Source organism: Gymnoscopelus microlampas (genome assembly GCF_963454915.1).
Source record: "Gymnoscopelus microlampas genome assembly, chromosome: 10".
NCBI lineage: Eukaryota > Metazoa > Chordata > Actinopteri > Myctophiformes > Myctophidae > Gymnoscopelus > Gymnoscopelus microlampas.
The window spans coordinates 38,637,310-38,652,670 of record NC_139947.1 but is presented as its reverse complement, the minus strand read 5'-3'; the positions used below and the strand labels follow the sequence as shown (position 1 = coordinate 38,652,670).

At 45.5% G+C, this 15,361-nt stretch overlaps 1 protein-coding gene across 1 annotated transcript in view; it reads left to right on the top strand.

The window, feature by feature from the left end:
- Positions 1–741: 741 nt before the first annotated feature.
- The window catches only part of celsr3 (cadherin, EGF LAG seven-pass G-type receptor 3), a gene marked incomplete at its 5' end in the record, with an annotated part of 113,634 nt that continues 99,014 nt past the window's right edge, over positions 742–15,361 (top strand). The window contains 4 exons of the mRNA XM_084070090.1: positions 742–1,134; positions 1,243–3,651; positions 3,914–4,066; positions 4,263–4,695. Coding sequence (XP_083926216.1) covers positions 742–1,134; positions 1,243–3,651; positions 3,914–4,066; positions 4,263–4,695 — 3,388 coding nt within the window. The remainder of the gene's footprint in view (positions 1,135–1,242; positions 3,652–3,913; positions 4,067–4,262; positions 4,696–15,361) is intronic.

Sequence of the window (15,361 nt, the reverse complement as noted above, 5' to 3'; positions counted from 1 at the left end):
GAGATGCTTGCGCAATGTTTTCTGTCAATCAAAAACATAACTGCTAAATCTTATGAAAACGCATCAAAACATCCACACCATCTGCTGTCTTTAACCACTGGAATACGGACAGAATATCGTCAAAGTGAGCAATTACCAATTGCTTTTAATTTATCCACAACTAAAGAGCAAACTACTGCCCCCGAGTCTGCGAGTGACTCAGCTTTTGTCATGCCTGTTACGTTTCCCGATAAGTCTCATGGTCTTATATCAGCCAAGAAGCACTCTGCCAGGGCAGTTATGTCTCGTCTTCTTACTCATCCTGATCGAATTACTGCAAATCACCAGTCGTTTTTCTCGGAAGTCAAGCCGGCCACGAGGCCCGATGACTCACTCTCACCTGTTAACTCTCATTCCGATGTGCTTTCAGCACCGCGGACAGCGCCTGCCAAACTTTTTACAAACTCTTCCTGCGAGTCCTCGAACTGTACTTATAACCACCCTGCACGTCACCTCCACCTCACCTCTGTTCCACATCAGCAGCCGTTGATTGTGGTTTTGTGGAGTAAACTTAACGCCAACAATGATAACAACTTTGGAAGTTATTATAACCGAAACAACAACAACAACAACAACAACAACAACAACAACAACAACAACAATTATGGCCTTGGCGACAAGAAACAGGGAAAGACTCGTCAAACCGAAGGACATAATAGCAATTCAGAAATTGGACAGGTGTCGTTGGAAGATATGGACGGAATGCCATGTTCACACACACAGCAACAGCGGGGTGCCAGTGCACCGGGAGAGTTTGTTCACACTGCGTGCACTGACAGCCCCTCTACCGACAGCTTAGCCAGCGACCAGGGGGCCACGCGTTTGCAATTAAAATCCGGTAAGCGGGTGCCATTAGAGCCTGAAGGTGTCAGTCAGTTGGAGAGGCGGCAGATGGGGGCCGGGGGAGAGGTGGAGAGGGAGGGAGAGGGTGAGGAGGGGTCTGCCGCTGCTGTTGGGGGAGGAACATTGCAGATGGGGGAGGGGGAGATCCGAGAGGCGCGGCAGAGAGAGAAAGAACTAGGGGGAGAGGAGGAGATGGAGGTGAAAAGGGAGAGAAACGATGGGACAACAAAGAGAGAGAGCAGCCAAACAGATGTGAGTGTAGATGGGCTGAGAGAGGGAGAAATGCAGAAGAGAAGAGAGAGGGAGAGAAAGAAGGGTCAGGTGAGGGGTAGTAGCATCATGCGCTTCACACCGGCCCAGAAAGGAGGAGAGAAGAAAGAGCAGCAGGCTGATGAAAGCCGAGAGGGGGGTGAGATGGAAGAGGGAGCAGGGGAGGAGGGGGGGGAGAAGCATAGTTCAAGGGGAGAGAGGAGCCTGGAGCGGCTGATAATAGTTGCAGATGATGAAACGTGGCTGGAAGAGAGGGAGAGGGAGGTGTTGATGCCGTGGCCTCGCTCTCGACGGGCCGCTAACAGGCACCCCCACTTTTCCCAGTATAACTTCCAGGTCCAGATACCCGAGAACCAGCCCCCAGGTTCCTCTGTCATGGCCATGTCTGCTTCTGACGCGGACACAGGAGATGCTGGCAGGGTTAGCTACTCCATGGCCCCCCTAATGAACAGTCGGTCAACAGATTACTTCCATATCAACGCAGACTCAGGCCTCATCTCCACCACTCAGATACTAGACAGAGAACACATGGACTTGCATTACTTCCGTGTCACAGCGACTGATTATGGCAGCCCCCGACTCTCTGGTACTACGATGGTTGCGATTACGGTTTCAGACCGTAATGATCACTCCCCCATATTTGAGCAGACAGAGTACAGGGAGACCATCAGGGAGAACGTGGAGGAGGGGTACCCCATCTTGCAGCTCAGAGCCACAGATCTCGACTCACCGTCCAACGCCAACATCCGCTACAGGTTTGTGGGTGACACAGCTGGCATGGCACGAGCTGCATTTGAGATCGATCCCCGTTCTGGTCTCATCACGACGCGCGGTGCAGTCGACCGTGAGACCAATGAGCACTACACGCTCCAGGTAGAAGCCAGTGACCAGGGAAAGGAGCCTGGGCCACGCTCAGCTAATGTCAAGGTCTTCATCACAGTCCTGGACGAGAACGACAATGTCCCTCAGTTCAGTGAGAAGCGTTACGTGGTGGCAGTGAGGGAGGATGTGCGTCCACACTCTGAGATACTGCGTGTGAGTGCCACGGATCATGACAAGGACAGCAATGCTGCTGTGCACTACAACATCATTAGCGGGAACAGCCGTGGGCAGTTCTCTATCGACAGCGTCACTGGGGAGATCCAGGTGGTGGCGCCGTTGGACTATGAAGCGGAGCGTGAGTACACACTGCGTGTGCGGGCGCAGGACAACGGACGTCCACCGCTGTCCAACAACACCGGAATTGTCAGCGTCCAAATAACGGATGTCAATGACAACCCACCCATTTTTGTCTCCACGCCTTTCCAGGTGTCTGTGCTGGAGAGTGCGCCTGTCGGGAGTTCAATCCTCCACATCCAGGCCATAGACACAGACTCTGCTGACAATGCCCGTCTAGAATACAGGCTAACGGGAACCAGCCCTGACACGCCCTTTCTCATCAACGCTGCCACAGGTTGGGTGACCGTAAGCTCAGCACTCGACCGGGAGTCAGTGGAGCACTACTTCTTTGGTGTGGAGGCCAGAGATTATGGCATGCCGCCTCTCTCTGCAACAGCGAGCGTCACCATAACGGTGATGGATGTCAATGACAACCGGCCAGAGTTCCTCCAGAAGGAGTACTATGTCCGTCTGAATGAGGACGCGGCGGTGGGCACCAGTGTGGTGAGTGTCACTGCCGTTGACCGAGACGTCAACAGCGCCGTGACCTACCAGATCACTGGTGGTAACACCAGGAACCGCTTTGCCATCAGCACAGCCAGTGGGGCAGGGTTACTGACCCTAGCGCTACCGTTGGACTACAAACAAGAACGCCGCTATGTCCTAACGGTCACTGCATCGGACCGTACTCTCCACGACACCTGTCAAGTGCATGTGAACATCACAGACGCCAACACACACCGACCCGTGTTTCAGAGCGCCCACTACTCAGTGAGTGTGAATGAGGACCGGCCTCCTGGCAGCACTGTGGTAGTCATCAGTGCCACAGATGATGATGTTGGAGAAAATGCCCGCATCACCTACTTCCTGGAGGACAACATCCCACAGTTCCGCATCGACCCCGTGTCGGGGGCTATAACCCTCCAGGCTGAGCTAGACTATGAAGACCAAATGACATACACACTAGCAATCACAGCGAAAGACAACGGTATCCCACAGAAAGCTGACACCACTTATGTGGAGGTGAACGTGAATGATGTGAATGATAATGCCCCCCAGTTCCTCAGCCCAAGGTACCAGGGTACAGTGAGCGAGGATGCACCCTCATACACCAGTGTCCTCCAGATCTCAGCCACCGATCGCGATGCGCACACCAATGGACGTGTCCAATACACTTTCCAGAATGGAGAGGATGGGGATGGGGATTTCACCATTGAGCCCATGTCTGGTATCGTCCGCACCTTTCGTCGCCTCGACCGAGAGAGTGTGCCATTCTATGAGCTCACAGCCTACGCTGTAGACCGCGGGGTTCCACCTCAACGTACCCCTGTCCATATACAGGTAATACTCAACTTTGATTGGTGATATTAAATCGGCCATTGCATATTGAAATATACCATGCGTATGCAACAATGTAGGCACACATTGTCTTTTGTGTGCGACAGTTGCTTGTCATGTTTTCCATTCTGCCACTTGTCAAACTGTTTCAATCACGTTTTTCATATTGCTATGAAACTATCAACCACTTCAGTCATGCTTGGAACACATACTGTACATTGTAGAATATTGTATTTTGAATTCTACTGAATGTTATTTTGATCAGGTGACAGTCCTGGATGTGAACGACAATGCCCCAGTGTTCCCAGATGAAGAGTTTGAGGTCCTGGTAAAGGAGAACAGTGCAGTGGGGACTGTAGTTGCACAGATTACTGCCACTGATCCTGACGAGGGAGCCAATGCCCAGATAATGTACCAGGTCTGTTGCTACTTTATTCAATTTATTTTCTAATGATTATTGTGGAACTGATGTTTCTGTCAACAGTATTTACAACAGGTTTCTATCTAGAACAAACATGTTTAAAGTTACAAAGACATGATATGATAGTTATTGACAGTAGTTATTATCCTCTCCTCTCCTCTCCTTTCCTCTCCTCTCCTCTCCTCCAAACCAGATCGTGGAGGGGAACATTCCAGAGATCTTTCAGATGGACATCTTCTCTGGAGAGCTCACATCGCTCATTGACCTTGACTACGAGACGCGCAATGAGTACATCATTGTCGTCCAGGCCACCTCCGCTCCCCTGGTCAGTCGGGCCACCATCCACATCCGCCTGGTTGACCAGAACGACAACCGGCCGACCCTGCAGGACTTCCAGATTATCTTCAACAACTTTGTCTCCAATCGGTCCAATAGCTTCCCCAGCAGCGTCATCGGTAGGGTCCCCGCCCATGACCCGGACGTTTCGGACCGGCTGTACTACACCATTGATCGGGGCAATGAGCTTCACCTGCTGCTCTTGAACCACACCAGTGGTGAGATCAGGCTGAGTCGCAAGCTGGATAACAACAGAGCCCTGGTGGCCCCCATGCAGATCACCGTGACAGGTAAGAGATGATGGATGAGAGGGATAATGTTGGAGGGAGGGAGGACAGAGAAATAAACGAGTACAGGACAATGCGTGAGAGGTTTAAATCTGTGAAAGAGATAGAGTTAGTTGAGGGTGTAGAGAGAGAGAGAACCAGAGAAGGAAGTCTGTGTGTATACTTGTAAGGTGGAACAACAGGTGGAAGTGGGAGAGAGAGTGCTGGAGGGAGAGAAGACGTGTAGAGAGTACATATGCACAGATTTTGTTCTCAGAATGAGTTCTGAAATCTGCTTTTGAAAGAAAAGAAAAAAATGACACTTAACCTTATGCATTTCTAGGCTGACATGAAAGGGAAATTCATTGCAGAAAAGCTGTTTAAGACATTAGCTCTTTGAAGAACCTTGCAGACCAAATATTAAACATTTCTGAAGAAGGAATCTTCTAGGAATTTCCGAGCTACACAGTGGGACAAACCTCAAATGACTTTTGGGAGTGGAACCCAAGCCTGTATTTGATGACTATTTGTGACTCTCTGCTGGGGTTTTCAGTTTTGTGTGGATCAAGACAAATACTGTGAAACAACAACAAAAAAAGCTTGAGCTGTCCTGTGGGCTGTTACTTACCGATCAAAGCCATAGAATTGTAGTTGGGGGAGTTGTCAGGGGAGCATTGTTGCTTTGAAGGCCTTGTCATGGTGCTTATGATGCGCTAGCAGCACTGTGCATTAACACTGGGTTTGTACTCTGTCAGAAGGGCTTTTATTGAAAAAAGCAAGCTTGTGTGTGTGTGTGTGTGTGTGTGTGTGTGTGTGTGTGTGTGTGTGTGTGTGTGTGTGTGTGCGTGTGCGTGTACAGTTGCCCTATTTCTGCTGCTTTTATGTCAATTATATGATTCTACATTATAATATATGGCTTTATGCATATTCATTTCTGTGGGATTTGGTGTGTGTGTGACAGTGTGATATGTTTTCTTCTAACTCACCTTCTAACTCTTCTAACTCAACAGCCGCTCTCTCTCTCTCTCTCTCTCTGTCTCTCTGTGTGTGTGTCTCTCTCTCTCTCTCTCTCTCTCTCTCTCTCTCTCTCTCTCTCTCTCTCTCTCTCTCTCTCTCTCTCTCTCTCTCTCTCTCTCTCTCTCTCTCTCTCTCTCTCTCTCTCTCTCTCTCTCTCTCTCTCTCTCCTTATCTCTGTCTTCCTTGCTCCGTCACTTCCATAACCAAAGGCCTCGGTTTTGCCGTACCTCGCATTCTTATTTTCTCCCGTCTCTCTCCCCACTGTATGTCTCTTCTCAGGTTTCATTTCTTCTGCTCTTCCTTTCTACCCCCAGTCTCTCTATCCGTGTCTGTCTACCACTCTCATACTCCGACTCCCCTCATCCTCTTTCCATCTCTCTTTCCACCTGTCTACCATTATGCTGCTCTCCCAGGTACACGCCCCCTCTCTCTCTTTGTCTTTGTGTCTCTCCCTCTATTGCTCCAGGACATGATGGTTATGAGATCATAATGAAACAACAGAGGGGCGGGCATCAACTGTCACATTCATCCCCAGTTCTTATCTGTGATTGCCTCCTCATCCACCCAACCGCTATACTCTATCCTCCCTTTATTCATCTGTCTTTTTCCTCTCCTCCCTATTCCTCCATCCATCTCCCTCCCTTCTTTCCCTCCTCCTCCACTACAGACTATGATTTTGTCTGAGTCCATCCACCTGTCGTGTCTTTCCCTGCAATCCCTCAATCTCTTTCCCGTTTCATCCCTTTCTCCATCCCTGCACACAATTTCTGTCATTTCTCTCCATTCTTTTCCTCTGCTCCCATCCATCTCTCATTCTATTCCTCCTCTTTTGCATTTTATACTGTTTCATGCTCCTTCACTCCATCCACCCATTCACACATTATTATTTGCTTATTTTATGCTCTATAGAATATGTTTCTTCTCCCCCCTCTCCCTCAATTCCTGTCCTCTTTCTGCATTCCGTTTTTGTTGTTTTTCAATGTCTTCTCATCTCCTCTTTTTTATTTCCTTCTCTCCTCCATCCATTCTCCTTGACTCAGTTTCCTTAGATACTCTCTCTATCTCTTCCTCTCCGTCTCCCCTCCTTTGTGCCTCCATCTAATTCTCTTTATCTCTTTATCCATTCACTCTGTTTTGCTCTTTCTATCCATGTTAACATCCTCTTGGATGCTCACTCTTCTCTTTGTCTGTCTGTCTGTCTGTCTGTCTGTCTGTTTGTTACACACACTGTTGTGGCATATCCTCTTGTCTCTAGAGTGTGTGTGTGTGTGTGTGTGTGTGTGTGTGTGTGTGTGTGTGTGTGTGTGTGTGTGTGTGTGTGTGTGTGTGTGTGTGTGTGTGTGTGTGTGTGTGTGTGTGTGTGTGTGTGTGTGTGTGTGCTCTCATGTGACTCCGGGTATTACAGTTGAGAGTGTATTCATGCTTTTCAATGAACGGTATTATCTGCTCATGACAGAGAGTGTCTGGGAATATTCTGCTCCCTCTCTTCTCTGGTGCTTTCATTCTCTCATTCAATCCTATATCACTGTGTTTTACCTTTTCTCTCCATCTTTCTCATCCTCTCCCTTATGGCTTCTCTCTCTTTTCCTGTTTCTGGTCTCTTCCTCTTCTCTCTTTTCCTCTCCTCTTCCTGTTGCATCTGTTCCTCTACTCTCCTTTGTCGCTCTCTCTAACTCTCTTTCCCTCTCCATCCTCTAAATCTCTTTTTTTCTGTCTGTCTCTCTCCCCACCCCATCCCCCTTCTCTCTCACTTCATCCCCTCTCTGTCTTCATCCTCTCCCTCTTTCTCTTTCTCTGCCTGGTCTCTGTCTGTTCTCTCTCTCTCTCCCTCTCTCTCTCTCTCTCTCTCTCTCTCTCTCTCTGGTGATGTATGTAATGTATGGGCATTAGTTCCAGGGCATTGATTCTCAGGATAATTGACATATTTAGGGTGAGCAGAGATTACAGTAAATGCGGGATTCATTTGTCTCATGACAGCCGTCTGAGCTTACATACAAATTTACACACATCAAACAGGCTTTGTGGTCAAGTCTTGGCACGTAAGACAGAGGTCAAACAAAATTCAATATAAACTTGCAACGCTGCAAGAAAAAACAAGGTCAACTAACTGTTCCTGGATCACGGCAGTGTAAGCCAGTCTTCAGAGTGAGCTCTTCTAAGAAGAAAATACAGCTTTGTACTCTGGAATCAGCTATTGGTACTCCAAAATGTAGTGTATGCACATCCCAATAAAACAAGTCCCGAATATGCCTGATGGTAAATTACAAACGTCAAAATCACCACAAATTGCCCTTAAGCAAACCATTCGACCCAGAAAGTTTCCCATAGAGCTGCCCAGTAGCTACCAGTAGGAGACTGGTTGTAATACTGCTTCAGGGTTTTACTGTGGAAGAGCAGCAATTCTTCCCTGAATAAGTAAAGTCTTAAAAAGTCACAACATTCTGCCAACAAAATAAGCAAATAAAAAGTCCTGGCAAAAAACGAAAAGACTAAAATTGGCTCCCCCAAAAGCATTAACATGTTGAATTTGCAGGCCTTCATTAAGTTCACTGGGTGCCAGGGAGTGTCAAGCTGTACTGCACAATAAATCTGACATGTGCTACTGCTTTTACATGCCAAGGTTTATCTTCAAAGCCTGTTTGTTGTTCCCTGAAGAGGAGCTGTCTGACTGCTGGAGAGCCAAGAAGCGTTTCTGTCTTCTGCTTGGTATAGATATTATCAGGACTTTTCTGATATTCTTATGCAGTGGCCTGATATAATGAGGGTTAGGGTCAAATCCATTCTGTGCAACATGCGCTGACAGTAAAACAGTTATGACATGGTCAGATAAGAGGGAATTTCTAAGACAAAAACGGGAGCCAAAAAAAGAGTTGAAAGAATTCTTCTTCTTCCGTTTGTAATGCTGATGATATACAGTAGCTGTAAGTAAGGTTGTAAAGTGACACTTGCTTTCCTAGACTACCAATACAAACACACACACACACACACACACACACACACACACACACACACACACACACACACACACACACACACACACACACACACACACACACAGTAGGTGATTACATTGGTCGTAAACCCACCAACATATGAATAACATACAGTACAGTAGTTAAGACATTGATGCTGTATTGTAGATGTAAGCCCATCAATGCTAATAATGTAAGCAATGGCTAGTTGTGCACCGGTGTCGCACACTGAAAATCGCAGATCTACAAGCTCAAAGCGCGTCACAGTGTGCGACACCGGCATGGAACTAAGTATAAATCAGGCTTAAGCCCATCATTGCTGTAAGCCTACCAATGTAATTTCACATTACTGCCTTTGGTATGTACCCTTTGGTACATACTGTAGGTCTTTGCACTGATGTTAGTTGTAAGCCCAAGCAATACATTTAGTCGACGCTGATAGTACTTCTACCACAATATTTATAAGCTTGCAAAGAAATGGAAAAGAAGACATTAGCTCACTAATACACTAAAGACATTGATGCTGTTTGTAAACCCTCTACACGTAGTTGAAAGAGACAACAATGCTAGCCCTAAGCAATGTTGAAAGTTACTGAAACCCTACCTTCTGCTCAAGTCAACTCATAGCTTGCATAAGTCAAGACGGCAATGCTAGCAGTAGCAAGAAAATAATTAAATTCACATTCAGGTCAACTGGAAAAGGCCCTGTAGCATTTCCTGTGTATATATTTATGTGGGATGAAAAGCGCAGCTTCCAAGCATAACAAGGCAAAGATCACAATACTAAATTATATATCTCATAGTCATGCTTTGTTGCACTTTGAAAATCAAGTCATTGTGCTATCTATAAATCAAAATACATGACGGTTTAGTAATTTGAAACCTATGTTCCCTGCAGTATCCATTTTCATCATTTCACTGAGCTGTATTTAGCCCTACTTGGATTCAGTGTCCCCTTGATTGCATCACTTGGAGGACAAATTCAAAGTATTGACTCTCATTAGCTGTCAAGACAAATGAGGCTGTACAAGATTATTTTCAGACTTTTGGGAATATGTACGGAATACATCAGTGAAATACCGCTTGAAATGTTTTATAACTGATACTTGTATCTTGTGTTGCTGTTGACTTAGAAAATGTTATTATACAGTAACTGATACTTGTATCTTGTGGTGACTTAGAAAAGGTATAGACCAAACGTCTCTACCTTTATGGCTTTGGAAGAGCTCTGTTAAGATCAGAGGAATAACAGCGTACCGTAAACAGGAGAGAGAGAGAGGGAGAGACAGAGAATGCATGAAAGGTCATTCGCCAGATTGCGTGTGTGTGTGTGTGTGTGTGTGTGTGTGTGTGTGTGTGTGCGTGTGAGCGTGCGCGCGCGTTTGTGCGTGTGTGTTAGTCTGCTGCAGCGCTGTGTTGACCTGGAGTTTACTACAAGGCATGGTTCAACTTTAGTTGAACCATCAGAGGACGGTAGTTGAAAAGCAGAGGGCACGTACAGGCGCTGTATTGATGTGATGAACGAGAAGGTCCCCTCTGGGAGAGAGAGATGGAGGGAGAGAGAGATGGAGGGCTAACAAAGAGAGACATGAGGTGAAAGGGAAGGAAGGAAGGAGATAGAAAAATGAAGAGAATGTGACAGGGGGAAAGAGAGAGCACGGCAAGCTGTCGTGAAGCAGTAAGCCCACAAATAATTTTGTACATCAGTACACAAAGGTCAGCACCCTAGCCTAGAGCATGTATACACATTTTTATTCTGGATTAGATCCTGCTGCACAGTAAAATCTGAGAGTGTACAAATGTGTACCCTCAGCATTACATGATTGGTTGATTTTTCTTTATTAAAGTGTCATGCTTCCAAGGAAGGCCAGCCCATATGGACTAACAGGACACTTTTAAATTAAATTTGACATAGACAATGAACCGACATGACAATTCACAAACAACGATCAAACGAATAACCAACTAAAAGACCCAAGCCTCATACTGTACATGGCAGATTACATAGTTACCATAATGCAACTTAAAATACAACATTGGGCAAATGGATAAATGAACACTGAGGAATTTTACGCGCTGTGTGTGTGTGTGTGTGTGTGTGTGTGTGTGTGTGTGTGTGTGTGTGTGTGCGTGTGTGCGCGCACATGCGCGTTCTCATATGAATTTCAGTTGAGAGTGTATGCTTTGCAATTAACTGTATTATCTGCTCATGACAGAGAATGCCTGGGAATATATTTTATGTGTGTGTGTGTGTGTGTGTGTGTGTGTGTGTGTGTGTGTGTGTGTGTGTGTGTGTGTGTGTGTGTGTGTGTGTGTGTGTGTGTGTGTGTGTGTGTGTGTGTGTGTGTGTGTGTGTGTGTGTGTATGTGAAGGGAAATACAGCAATCCAATTAAAAACAAGATGTCATGATAATACAGACGCCAGACATTAACCACATTAACTTCTAAATTCTGTCTTTTTTTATTGCAAAAATAGCTGACCTACAAGCTCACAAAGCATCACAATGTAATGCGTTCTGAGTAAAGGTCTTAAAGGAGCACTTCACCCATTTTCAACCTTATATTCGTCAAATTGGTCCCCACTTATGCTCATTATAAGATGACACAATTTCTGTCTACTCGCTCTGCATCTCAGAGGTGGGCTGTGGGCAGTTCAGAGACCTGCCTATGACATCATCGACGAGGATTCAAAGCTAATATAAATTACAGCCTTTCTCTCCCTGGAAAGTTATCCCTCTGAAATAGAAGCCACTGTTCTTGCATCAATAAAAGAAAGTTGGAAATCTGTTTTGAAATGACCCAAACTGGTGGTAGGCATAAAAACACCCTGAAAAGAGACCATCTTGAAAAGAAGATCATGACAGGTGCTTTTACACATGCATACTCGCTCAAGTGCTCGGAGAGTAAGTGCCGTGCTTAGGCAGGGTGCATCATCTTGTACTATCTTTATCTAGTAGTGAAATAGCTGCAGGTACTTTCTGTCGGAATTTCTGTGTCTTCATGCGTGCATGCATGCGTGCGTGCATTTGTGCATGCGTGTGTGTGGAGGTCCCAAGAGGACTTCTGTGTACTTTCTAGTTTTTAAAGTAGATTTCTACAACATCAAATATGCAGTTACATTGTCCTGCATACAGTATAAAGCTCTTTTTTGAGTATTATCTTCCTAGCAACATCCAGATCAGCAAAATGGGAAAAACACTGGAAGGAGATTGGGAACGGCATGCTACAAAGATTAACTATTTTCAGACCCATAGCATCCTGACAACATAGTATGTGCCATATCTCACTCAGCAACCACAATGACCTACATATACAGCATAGACTCAGACCAGCTACAGTATAGCAAGTTGAAGTTAGCAACCACACTGGGCCAACTTTGGAAGCAGTCCATTAGGGACCATTAGATGCATTTTCAAAGTCTTAGCTTGCGTGTCTACTGGGTACTTCTCATCACAGCACTGGCTTCTTCTACTTATTTTCTAAGGACAGGGCGTGCTGTTGTGCATTCCTGAAAGTGCTTACAACTGTACTTAAGCCTTAGTGTGTTTGCAGTGCTCAGAGCACTAAGTGATAGAACTTAGGAAAAAAATCATCTTGAAGCAAAAGAGCACTGTGCTTCAAATAGGTTTCAGAAATTGCATAGCAACAACAGGAGCTGTAGCACTTTTCGTGAAGTGTCTAAGCTCTAATAGAACTATTGGCTCACGGTGGAGGGTGGACAACAGAGGCTTAATACCAGGGGTATCTGATAAGTTGAGACATATGAATGATGACATGCATGGGTGGGTGCTCATTGCTCGAAGATGCTGTGGTTCATAGATCATGTTGTTGAATATATATTGGAGGATCAGTGTGACATTTTGTCACAGGGCCCTGAATTGAAACTATCTCCCATGCGTTGGACCGTCAGAATTACTTAGCATTTTGGGCTTATACAAATAGAGGCTGGAGTTGCAGTAATCGCATATCAGCACCAGGAATCATGTCTGCTCCTTGCTGAAGGACCGTCAGAAACAAAGCATCCGGTCATGAAGTCACCAAGGCTTTTCTAGCTTTGACTCTACACTTAAGGAATGTGGTAACATCAGAGAAGGATGATCGCCCATGAATAGCATTTCATTTTCAGTACAGGCCAGCACAAAAAGAGGCTGGGGACTGGAGGTACTCAGTATCAGATACAGTAACACCAGGAACCATGACTGGTCCTTCTGCCAAGCATCTTTAAAACTAAACAAATGTATGTGTGTGTGTGTGTGTGTGTGTGTGTGTGTGTGTGTGTGTGTGTGTGTGTGTGTGTGTGTGTGTGTGTGTGTGTGTGTGTGTGTGTGTGTGTGTGTGTGTGTGTGTGTGTGTGTGTGTGTGTGTGTGTGTGTGTATGAGGAATAGAGAAAGCTGGGGTCAATAACAGAGATTATAGATTAGGGTCAGAGATTAAATGTTAGGATGGGGTTATAAGTGTCAAGTCCTTTATACACACTCCTTTATACACACACACACACACAAACACACACACACACACACACACACACACACACACACACACACACACACACACACACACACACACACACACACACACACACACACACACACACACACACACACACCATTATACTAGTTAAAATATCAGTATTCCCCCATATATGCTATGTTCTCTTCTTGTCCTTATATCTGATGCTGCTCATCATATTTGCCACATGTGGCCTGGGATGAACATAATATGCTTTATGCATTTGCATTTGTGTCTGGTCAGTGAGGCTGACATAGTTTCACTGTCTACTGAGGGATATCTATGCACTCTCCAGCAGATGTAGCAATAATAATCCCTGATTCTGTAATGGGTTTTGGCCCATTGGAGACCAGTGAGAATAGAGGGGGGATGGTACTAGTGTCGGTCATGTAGCCACTCTTGCACTATGTCTGCCTGACATACTTTCTTGTGTTCAATAGAACAGATAGGGTTTTCTTTTCTTCCTTTCTTTCTTTCTAAAGAAAAGTGGGGTGGCCACCCAGCTTAAGTAAATACATTCTGTTCTTTTATAAACGCATAAAAGAATCATATTGGAGGAACATATTGTTGCATAAGCCCTGGAGAGAAGAATATGGGGAGGGAGATATGTTACATTATTTTATTTATAGCTGTGTTACAGGATGGTTGAATGCATGATATTATAAATCAATGTTGTTTTGAAACATGGACACACATTCATAGATTCACACATTCAATCACACTCATACGCATTCAGTCACATTCATACACAGCAAAATCACGAGTGAATTTATATATTTTTTTTGCTGTGTACAGTTCACTTAAACTAGCCGGTACAAACACAGTTAAATAGTTTGTCTCAATGCCACTTGCACAATACAACCTTTTGTTTACTCTTTACTTTTCCTACAGTACTTGCATGTTCTAGACTGGTCTGGCGGATCTGAACCTGTGAACCTCTTGGGACAAGCCACACTGTTTAACTTTCTAGACTCAGTGGACAGGACTAAGTGTATCATTATACAGGTTTTACCAGAAGAGTTATCTTATTCAGGACAAACTCGAGCAACACGACAAAACCTAAAGAAACACAGAGGTTTTCATCATAGTCAAACTTTGGAAGACCAGGGTGTTCTAAGAAAATCCCCGGGGGGAATAAAACTGTGACACAAAGTTCCTAAGAAGTAGGAAAGTAAAAAAAGTCCACAAAGTAAAATTAGCATTTTATTTCAATACATTATTCAGTGTGGTTCTGCCAGCCTCTGAACAGCTTCCAAATGAATCCACTGTAGTGGGGTGGTAGGGTAGCAAGAACATTCTGCAAAAAAGGATTCACAGGAGTCACCATAATGCCTAATTTATGCTCCGTCGCACGCCGGTGTTGCGCACTGAAAATAGCAGAACTAATAGCTCACAACGTGTCACGTCCACGATGCATTGGGGCATGCTTCGTGGTGTGTAGTTTCTGATTGAGTTTGTCTATTAGGTGTGTAGTTTGTGATTGAAGCAACAATGGTGTGCTAATGAGAACTTAGAGGTGTGAGGTGAGCTGTGATTGGGGGATCGCTGATTTATCCGTAGTGCTTCGATTAGCTCGATTCACAGTTGTGTCATCACTCCCAGCTCAAAGTCTAATTAGTTAATTCAGGCCGCTGTTTTTCAGAAAACTTTTTAGAAGGTATTTTTTGAGTCGGCCTCAGGTCTAAATGGGTTAAATCAACAAGCACCCAACCCAACCCGATCTCACACGACTTAGTATACATTGCACGGAGGTGTCATTCCGTGCATAGACAACTGGAAAACCCGAAAATCCATGCATAGCCGCCTCGCATCTCCCCCATTGTGACTAAACCATTTCGGAGGCGCGCAGTCTCAAGGGAAGTGGAGCCACGTGAGGGGCCACCGTGTGAGCTAAAGTGAACGAGTTGCCGTCCCGAACGTTGCGACGTTCCCTTGAGCCTACTCAGCGCCGTTTGAGCTATGTACCGATAGGCACAGAATCGTACATTTTGTTGTGGGGACTGCTCTGCTTCCGTGTTTTTCCGGGTTGCAACTGGTTACGCCTACCGCGGGACTCGCCGTACATATGCACGGATTTTCGGGTTTTCTAGAAAACCCGAAAATCCGTGCATATGTACGGCGAGTCCCGCGGTAGGCGTAACCATTCGTCAAGCTGCAGTGCAAACTTTCCACTAGTCACAATCTTTTGTAT